The following is a 10,171-nucleotide window of genomic DNA, read 5'->3' as shown; positions in this document are numbered from 1 at the left end:
TCCCCTCTTCCCATTTGGTTTTGGTCTCACCACCACTCCTATTAAGAGGAACTAAACTAGGAATTCAATGGGGACAATTACATGTTTTTGCACCGCCAAGAATTATTGAAATTTCCATTTGGCAGAACTTATGTTACTATGAATATAATTTCTATGCTGCTAAGCATCCCTAAAATAAGACAATTTGTACGACTAAGAGCTGCAGCGACTCACTTCAGGAAATTCAGAACGTCTAAGAAAATCCAAAATGTAGCATGACTAATCTTTTAACCGGGAGGGGTGCACAAGTGACTCGAAACTGCTGATGCTCAAAACCAAGTCAGTGAATCAACTTCAGTTAGAGACACCAATTTGAGAAGGCGAGTAACTCAACAAGCCAATGAATTTTCTTCCACAGCTTGCCCGGTGCAGCTTCCTTCAAAGCTTTCACGACCTAGCAACCTTCTTATTCCAGCTTCAAACTAGCCAAGGAAGCTAGACTCCAACATGTGCCACACCCCACACATCATACAAGACCTGACGCCATGATGATTTGGTTGCGCCATGCTTCGACAGAGTGCATCTAATCAACCCAACAACTGCATAACCAAACAAATTTACACCAAAATTGATACTTCCAACACTCCTCAAGTCCTGTGCGTATTTCATTTGTTAACCAGCCAGATCAGCCCGAGAAGCTCTATGATCAAGCATTTACATATCATAATAGTTAAATCATGAATCACAAATAAGAGTTAAGGGCACATATGTGAGACACGGATATAGCACTCCCTTGAGGCCTAGTAACATAAAACTATAGCCTTCGGAAATTTATGTAAAAAGAGGCTCACTATAGGTAAGATAAAAAGGACACAGAGCGTTACATTTATAGAACAAGGAAAATAAAAGCCTACATTATTCACGTAGCAACTTTAGTAAAACAGACAGTTACAAACAGAAAAGAAAAGAGTAGTGTCCACATATCACCCTAAGCTGCATTAGCTTCATCAGCTGCTCCACCAGTAGACGTCTCTGCGTGCTCAGCCTCATTTAGTTGCCTCAAGATTTCCGACTTCTTCTCCAGAAGAGCTTCGATTTTACTATTTACTTTCTCCAACTTCTGTTTTAGCTTGTCAAGATCTTTAATCTTCTCCTTCCCATCAAGCTTTCTTTTCTTGTCAACCTTAACCTTCTTGTCCTTTTCCTTCTTATCAACTTCCTCACCTTTCTGAATTTCATTTTGCCCTTCTCCTTCAGATTTGTTAGCATCTTCGCATAATTCAATCTCTCTTTTAGTAATTTCAGCCATACCCTCTTCAACCTTCTGATTCTTTTTTTTAACGTCTCCTTTCTCCTCCTCTTTGTTTCTATCATCCGGTCCATCATCATGCTTCTTCCCTTTCTTCTTTAGCTTCTCTTCTTTCTCTTCTTTTCCTACATCAGTTTTCTTGGTCTTCTTCTTCTTCTTCTTCTCTTTCTTCTCCCCTCTCCCCTTATCTTCATCTGCTGTTTCCGCAACCGAGTTGCCCCTTTGCTTTTCCTTCTCTTTCTTCTCTTTCTTCTTTCGCTCTTTCTCACAGTCTACTTGTGCCTCATCTTCATCTTGTTTCTCCACATCCTCTCTATCCTTGTGCTTCCTTTCCTCTTCCTTCTTGATTTTTTCCAGGTTCTTCTTATCTTCCTCCTCATGTTTTGTGCCTTTTTGCTCATCTGCTACATTCTTGTGCTTATCCTTCTCTTTCTCTTCCTTATCCTTTTTCTTATTCTTTTCTCCTCTATCCAAATCGTCATCCTCTTTTCCTTTAGATTTATCTTTCTCCTTGTGTTTTTCATCCTTTTCATCCTTTTTCTTGCCTTCATATTTCTCTTTCCCATGCATATCCTTCTTTTCCTCCTCATCATTTGCCTTCCCTTCGTATATCTCTATGTATTTTCGCTTCCCTTTTTCTTCTCCTCCTCTCTGTCGTCACTTCTAATCTTCTCTACTCCTTTCTCCTTGAAGTTCTCATCATTTCCCTTCTTGACATTCTTGTCCTTATGTTTCTCTTTTTTCTTCCCCTTACGATATTCTTCACTGTCCTCTGAATCCCCACCGCGTTTCTCCGTATCCATCTCTTCTTTTTCCTTGCCTTTCTCATACTTATTCTCTTTCTTATTCCCTTTCTTTTTCTTAGTCTCCAGGGACTCATCATTCTCAATTCTTTTATCTTGATCACCATTAATACTGCATTTCTCCTTCTTCTCTTTCTCCCTCGCTTCCTCTTCACCTGTCCTGACTTCATCATTATTGCCGTCATCACAATCGCATTCTTTGCCCTTTTTCCCTTTGTCCTTTTCCTTCCTTTCACCCACATCCATTTTCTTCGATTTCTCCTTGTCCTCTTTTATATGCTTCTCCTTCTTGTCTTTCACATGATGTGGCTTGATTTTCTCCACAGTTTTGGTCTTTAATTCCATTTCCATCTCAGTCTTCTCTTCCGACACATCATCTGGGTCTGTAGCCTTGCTCTTCAGCTTGACTCTTAACTTTTCCTTTTTCACTTTTTCCTCGCATGCACTAGATTGAGATTCTCCTTGCATGCTGGCTGTGTTAGCTGAAACTTGAAAAGTATATCCTTTTCCTCCTTTGTCTTCTAAACCTCCACGCAAAGCAATTGCATCAAGCAATCAGTGATGACATATCATACTTTTTGACAAATTCTCTACCTCATATCAGTGAAATATAACAATGCAGAGAGGGTGGCATGGCAAGCATTGCCAATGAAGAAAAGATTATATTGCACAATTACAGCCTAGGTGTTGGCGAGGGCCATCAGGGCCCCTTGGCAATGGCCACTACGTGTGCGTGTGCAGCGTTTGGTATTTTTTTTTTTATTTCTTTTATTTTTCTATTTTTTTCTTATTTTTCCTTTTTTTTTTTTCTTTTTCATTTTTTTTCTTCTTTTGGGGGGGTAAGTTTGACTGTACTATACCAAATAACATCAAAATTTCTTAATTCACCTCCAAGATATGATGTTGCAAAAATAAAATAGTTCCTGTTGTCCCTGGTTTTAAGCTTTTGTCTATCCCATACCTCGAATGCTTTGGTTCACAGCACCCCATTTCACTCACCTTTTTGCATAACATCTTGGCACCCTAGAGAGCAGGATTTCTAGTGAAAGACTCCTTTGGAGGTCAACAAGCAGTCAACAGTTTAAGACAAGAAGTGCAATGAAAAAGGTGTGAAAAATCAAAGAAAATGCTAGATGTGCATGATTTTTTTACCAGCTCTATTTATTATGTTTGTGATAACATGTAAGCCAGTATGGTGAAACATCCAACATGCCCAAGAAGCTGTGGATGACATAAGGGATTCAAGTTCAGTTCTGACTAAGTTCTCAATAAAATGCAACCATTTCCAGGAACAATTCCATTGATTTGTTCTTACTCCATCTGGCAGAGCAAGCAAGGAAACCAAAAAAATGTGCTTGCAGCCGACTTAACTTTACACCATCAGAAGTAAAACTTTTGGATTGTTTCCAAGAAATGAAAAATCCTCTCTAGTCTCTGCCAATTCCAATCCTAGCCAAATCGAAGCAAACGCCCAATCAAGATTTTCATCACACTCTGACAAGACAATCCCTCCGCATGATCTTTTTCTTCTTTCAATAGACAAGAAAGAAAATGAAAACGCTACCATTTACAAGGACGACACAATGCTTCCTTGCAGCAAAACAAAAAGAACTCAACACTTCTCGGCGAGAACCGAGACGCCCTTCGCTGTTTTTATCATTCAAAGCCGAACGCGATACATCGCTCGTGCAGAACACAGCGCCCATCACAAAACCCACAATTTCACATGATTATACATCCCCAAACCCATACTCTCGCACCATAACCATTCAACGCTCCGAAATTACGGATTGAAAGACAGAGAGGGATGTCTAACGGCTCACAACATCACGTTGCATGATCACGAAAAACGAAAACCCAGAAGACGTTTCGCAGTACTTCTCACCTCGCGCCTTGTCCGACAGCGAAAGGGACTGCTCGATCCCAGAAACGAAAGCGACGCGACGATGTCGGGTGAGGTGGAGCTTCCTCGGTCGGGTGCCAGAGGACGCGTCGAGCTGCCGCTTATATCGAACTGCAGGAACCGCCCCTTCTTGGCCTGCAACTGCGAGGGATAGATTCTGCCTTCCGACAGAAATTAAACTCGCCCGCATGCGAAATAAGAGTTAGATGTTCTCTAGTTGAGTCTAGACTACAGCCCACACGGCGATGAGTAGTTTCAGTTTCACGTACGTTGACGATCCTTTTCGTTCTAGAACGAGCGCGTGAGGCTTGTTTTTATCTCTGTCTGGGGAGTAAAAATAGCCGATATTTACTTACAAAAAGGGTTTTTTTTTTTTTTACTTTTTTTTTTTTTAAACCTCTTTTGGTCGTGCGAGCAAGGTATATCATTGCCTAATAATTTTTAAATTTATTTTGAGAATAATAATTTATTTTAGATAATAAAAAACTAAATAATAAATAATTATAAATTATCGTAAAGTCTACTTCTTCGAAAATTTGTAATCCACAACAAGTTATTATTCTAATAGTAGCCAAAGATTGTTATGCTAACAAAACTCTATTTTTATTTAATGTGAACCGTTTTAATAATATTTAACATATATAAGTTATTGTGTTTCATGTCAATTTTAATTTTAGAGGGTTTTTTGTATAAATGTTGATTTTTAGTTTTCATACTTTTTAAGAAAAAGAAAATTTTGCCATGTGTATATTTGATTGGAAGTATTTATCGACACCCAGACCCTAAGTGCCAAAATTTGGCACAAGGATACTTGAACCAAAAGTTAGAAAATGTATAGTTAAATGCCAAAATCATAGTAAAATTGATCAATTAAGTGCCAACGGTGAGATAATCCAATCAAAATCTCGACATTATGTTTTTCCAACAAGACAAGTGCAAAATGACATCGTTTTGCATACTGACGTGGTTAGATAAGTTGAAAACAATGTTGTTTTGCATGACGACATGCTTAGATAAGTAAAAAATGACATTGTTTTGCCTCGGTTTGAATTTTAATATAAATTTTAATTAAATTAAATTTAAAAATAAATTATTTAAAAAAAAATAGGAAGAAGAGGAAGTTGCGTAAGGCATTAGGTGAGGGCTATGCAAGCCTTTGCCACTGCCTCCCCAACGTCACCGAGAAATGCCAACAACAGTTGGGGGAGGGTCAACCATTGTCATTGAGCCCTAGCCAAGCGACAAGGGCCTATAAGCTGGTGAGGATCGCAGTCCTCCCCTAAATCCAATGAGGGTCGTCAGCCATCACCTAGTCGGCCTAAGGGTCGCTACCTGTTAGGGCTCTCCCACATCTAGGCGAGGGCTTACAAGCCCTCATAGCTGCCAGCCCTTGGTCAGGGCCTAGCAAACCCTAGTCGATAGTGGCAAGGGCTTGCACAATCCTTGCCGTTTTGCGATCTTTTTTGTTTTTTATTTTTTAAGTTTTGAATTTAGTGTAATTAATATGTATATTGAAATTTTAAATAAAAGACAAAACAACATTGTTTTAGCTTTTCACTTACTTTCACAAAAAAAAAAAAATTTTGTTTTAACTTTTCTTTACTGACTCAGCTTTTTAGTTAGCCATGTAGGCGAGTTATATTGATAAAAAATTGTGATGTAGAATTTCCAACCAGCCTCGCTGGATGTAACATTCAAATGTTCGGAAAAATTAAATAAAGTGACACTTATATGTACATTTCATAATTTTTTGTATTTAAGTGTCCTCCGTGAAAATTTTGGTACTTGCATTGTACTTTAGCTGTATTATCACTTTTCGATAAGAGAAAGGAGCTAACAATGAATTAATAATTGTTTGCAATGGTAAATTACCAAATTAGTTTTTGCATTATTTAATTTCTACTTGAAGCAATTATCAATACTCAATTGATCGAATTTTTAGTTAACGTTTTTTTTTCTTATAACTCACTATCTGCTCTACCAATAATTTAAAAGTCAGTAATTTCATCCGGCCGAATCTCGAAACCGGCCTTGATCTCCGTAACTTCAATAGAGCATTAGAGCTGTTGTTGTTTTGATCTTTCATCGCCACCCCCAGGGGCCCGTGATCCAGAAGCAGTAGAATTCCGGGCATCTTTGATGACATTATAACTTGAAGGGTCTCGGGTCCACATTTCCATCCGGACGGGGATGGTCGGGCAGACCTGTTACAGGATCTCAATTGGCTGGTTGCGCCACCATGGTGACAGCTCGGCTGAGGTCGCCCTACCTTGGCAACACCTCAATTGCAGTTGTACCACCCTGACAGACATTGAACTGGTTGGTGGCCGTGGTGCAATATAGGGGTGTCAAAAAAACCCGACCCGACCGATCCGAACACGACCCGAACACGAAACATGTATTATACATATTTCGTGTTCGGATCGTGTTTGGGTAACAAATATAAAACAAGCAAAAAAATGCGTTTCGGGTAGGGTCAAGGTTCGAACATTCTTCGACCCGAAACAAGTTAATTCCAAAGTCAAACACGCCAAAAACACAAACACTCTAGCCCCAAACACAAACAGTCGAACACAAGCACTGAAGCACATACCTCGTCAGCTCCGCCTTCTTCTCCGACGAGTGCGCCTTCTCGTGGAGTCCGCTGCCGCCCTCCGATCGACGTGCCTCCGCCTCGCCGTTGACGTCGCCGTCGCCACCCCTCGCCTCCGCCTCGCCAACGCCGGAACCCTTGCCGCCGCGTGCGGCCGACCATCATCGACAGCGCTCGCTTCTCGCCTCGTTTCCAAGTCCCGGCAGGTGAGGAGCCCCCCTCAAGATCCACGCGCCTTCCCCCCTCTCGCCGCTCCTCAAATGCCGTCCCGAATTTCTGCTCGATGGCGCTCAACATTGGCCGTGGAGATTGGGAATTTTGTGTTTCGCAAAGTTGCCGCTTTCTGCTCGGGCGATTGTTGATGATTGTCTGTTGCTCTTCGTTGCGGGGCGATTTGATTTGGCGATTGTATTGGGTCGAATGTGTTTTTTTATGGTTCAATTTTGATGTCGGATTGGGGCTAAGTTGTCGGCATGACTTTGAGTTCTCTAGCTCGGCTGCTTCTGTTTCTTCGAAATCTATTTCTCTTTCTGGGTTTCTTTCTTTTAAAATTTCTTTAGCCAGTTTAGTTATTGTTTCATACCCTGCTGCCCAAAATTTATTCTACTTGTTTGCTGGAGACATGTTCTTTACCCAATTTTTAGTTTAGTTTAATATCATGTGAAAAATATATGTTGTGTTTCGCATGGGACTTCTTTGTAAATGAACGAGGCCTCATAGATGGTATAGGCTCTGTTTATAGATAAAAGCTGAAGCATTAAATGGAGATAGATTTAGTTGTTCAGCAAGGTTTTACTTAGACATGTTCACTCTTGTGTACTTATCAGTTGATATTGGAAACAAAGATAGTCTTTCTGTGGTCTTTGAATCATTGGCAATTCTGGGTTTGCATTGATTACTTATGATAAAATTGCATGTGCAGTGTCTTTGCTTTCTGGAACACACGAGCGGCGAGCCTGTTTTTTAGTGGTAGGCTAGGCTTCATTATGGCGGATTCTGGTGAGGCTAAGCAGGCTTGAACCAGGAAATTTGGAGGAGAAAGGTGAAAAGCAAACATTTGAACAGGGTAATTCCTGATGTACCATACAAACTCCTATCATTCCAGCAGCTTCTAAGTTTGTTTATAAGAATGTTAGTATACTGATTCAGTGTTTCTTTATTGTCAGTGTGTAGCTTTTTCAGGAAGCCATCAAGAAATAAGAATATCAGGAAGCGGATGGTTGAAGAAGACGATGATGAAGATTCCAAGACGGAGAGTTCAGTGTTACATAATCAGAAGAAACCTCAAAGGACAGGCAATAAGCTGTATTTTTCAACTGGATCCTCCAAGAGCTCTGTGTCTGCAGAATCAACCTTTGATTCTGATAAGCAGATTATGAAGAAAGGAGAAGATTGCATATTTTACTCTAGAAAGTAAAACCCTTTTCAGCATATTTACCGAGCTCACCATACCTTATGAATTCGTGGACATTGGCAAGAAGTGCAGCTTTTCTTATTTCCGATTCTCTAGCATCTTCTTTTCCAATTGTATGAATGTATTTCTTAAACATTTACTTCTCTCCGACCCCATTTTAACTTCTTTCTTTTCCCCACATGCATATGCTTGTGCTCATTTGTAGAAGATACATTCATTTGAGGCCAGCCAAAATAAAAAAGAGACAAAAATCAATCCAATGCTAAAAAATAAAAAGCCAAGCCGAGGCTTGGAATGTTTCGTTATAACCTATAATAGTTGTAAAAAGTCACGAACAACAATGAAGATGAATGCCCCCGTTCACTCTCACCCGAAAAAAGAAAAAAAAGTCGGGTCAGTTGGGTCACAGTATGTGACCCGTATGTTTCAGGTCGGGTCGGGTAACATCAAGACCCAACCCGACCCGACCCGTTTACACCCCTAGTGCAACCCACCATTTCTTCTCTCCGTCTCTCTATCGCTCCATGTGGATGTGTGCTCGAATTGCAGGTAGAGGTGTTAAATGGGTCATTGACCCATTTCTAGACCCATTTCTAGTTAAATGGGTTCTTAATGGGTCAAGCCTTATTTCTCAAAACACCCATAATAAATTTTGAAAATAAAGATATTAAGATATATGGGTCTTAAATGGGTCTGAGAGCAGACCATTTAAGACCCATTTATTAACTCCATTTACTGAGAGAGACTCTCTCTTTTTATTTAATTTTACAAAATTAGTTTTTTTATTTATAAAAACCGAAATTATAATTATTTTTATTATAATTTTTTTCTTTTTCTTTTTTCATTCCTTTTTTTCTTTCTTCTTCCTCCGGTCAGGAAAGCACGGTGATGGCTAATGACTAACCGGGCGAGGCTTGAGGCTCACCCAGATTTGGTGAGGGGCAAGCTTGAGCTCACCCAACGCTGGCGAGGCTCAAGCTCGCCAGATCTGGCGAGGCAAAGGCCTCACCCAACATCGGCGAGGCTCGAGCTCGCTAGATCTCGGCAAGGCGGAGGCCTCACCGACGTCCGGCGAGGATCGAGCCTCGCTAGATCCGCCGAGGGCGAGCTTGAGCTCATCGGATTTGGCAAGCTCGAGGCTCGCCTGTGGCCGGTGCCGGCCAAAGAAGAAGAAAAACAAAAAATTAAAATTAAAAATTATATTTTAAAAATAAAAAATAATTAAAATTCGATTTTTAAAATAATTATTTTTAAATTTTAAAAATTGTCCATTAAATTTGTGTTGTATAAAAATATTTTAGTAATACCATTTTTTTAAAACACATATATAAAAAATAAGCTTTTTAAGTTTAGTTAAATGTGTCGGGTATAAGTTGGGTATGAGTTGGGTCAGGTATGGGTCGGAAAATTTACATTAAACATAAATGGGTCATAAATAGGTTAATGAGTCAATTTGGATCGAACTATTAATGACCCTACCCGATCCACCCATTCAATACCTCTAATTAGAGGCAATGGAGGCCATGCGGTGGTTGATGAGCACTCGGCAGCCCTTAGCGTGCTTCCATGGCACCGACAATGTGGCCACCCTGGCTCACCTCAACTGAGCCACCCTATCTTCTCCAGTGCTATAAACCTTGGTTAGGTTTAAGATTATTTCAAAATTTTCTTTTTGGCTTATCCTTGTCAGCACTAAGTAAAATAAGTTTCATGCGTCGTGATTAATCCAATAAGCGCTGACGAAGTGCCGAGTTGGAATTCCACTTCAGCATTTCATTTGTACATCTTTACAAAAGTACTCGTTTTGATCTCAATATAAAAGCTAGCTCTATTGTCTCTCGTTCGTCTTGGGTAATTTATGAAGATGGAGCATTGAACTAATTCTTTTTAAATTCGTTTTTTGTTTTTTAAACTAGTAGAGCAGGGATAGGTCACCCGCTCTTGGTGGCTATGATTCCGGCTACCGTTGCCCACGATTTGAGCAAATATCAATTGAGACCACGTGTCATAGATCAACCTGAAGAGGTGACGTCAAAGTATTTCGGAACCGTCAGATCGGTAGGATGCTCTATGGTTAGATCAGTGTCATGTGGATTGATCCCCAACACAAATAGATCTCCACCATCGACTCCCTTAGATGAAGATTGATATCCAACATCGTACAATCAAT

At 40.1% G+C, this 10,171-nt stretch overlaps 1 protein-coding gene and 1 long non-coding RNA gene across 2 annotated transcripts in view; one reads left to right on the top strand and one right to left on the bottom strand.

Moving 5' to 3' along the window:
• The window catches only part of LOC104443046 (golgin subfamily A member 6-like protein 22), a 41,215-nt gene extending 37,008 nt beyond the window's left edge, over positions 1-4,207 (bottom strand). Inside the window, exon 1 of the mRNA XM_039314302.1 lies at positions 3,977-4,207. Within this exon, the coding sequence (XP_039170236.1) occupies positions 3,977-4,184 (208 nt within the window). The 5' untranslated portion in view covers positions 4,185-4,207. The remainder of the gene's footprint in view (positions 1-3,976) is intronic.
• A 2,332-nt stretch (positions 4,208-6,539) lies between these two features.
• On the top strand, positions 6,540-8,179 carry LOC108957727. The gene is made up of 3 exons (XR_005549827.1): positions 6,540-6,793; positions 7,510-7,653; positions 7,754-8,179. It is a non-coding gene; the product is annotated as an uncharacterized LOC108957727 (long non-coding RNA).
• Positions 8,180-10,171: the final 1,992 nt, after the last annotated feature.

Source organism: Eucalyptus grandis, chromosome 1, assembly GCF_016545825.1.
Source record: "Eucalyptus grandis isolate ANBG69807.140 chromosome 1, ASM1654582v1, whole genome shotgun sequence".
Taxonomy (NCBI): Eukaryota; Viridiplantae; Streptophyta; class Magnoliopsida; order Myrtales; family Myrtaceae; genus Eucalyptus; species Eucalyptus grandis.
This window is presented reverse-complemented; position numbering and strand designations above follow the sequence as displayed.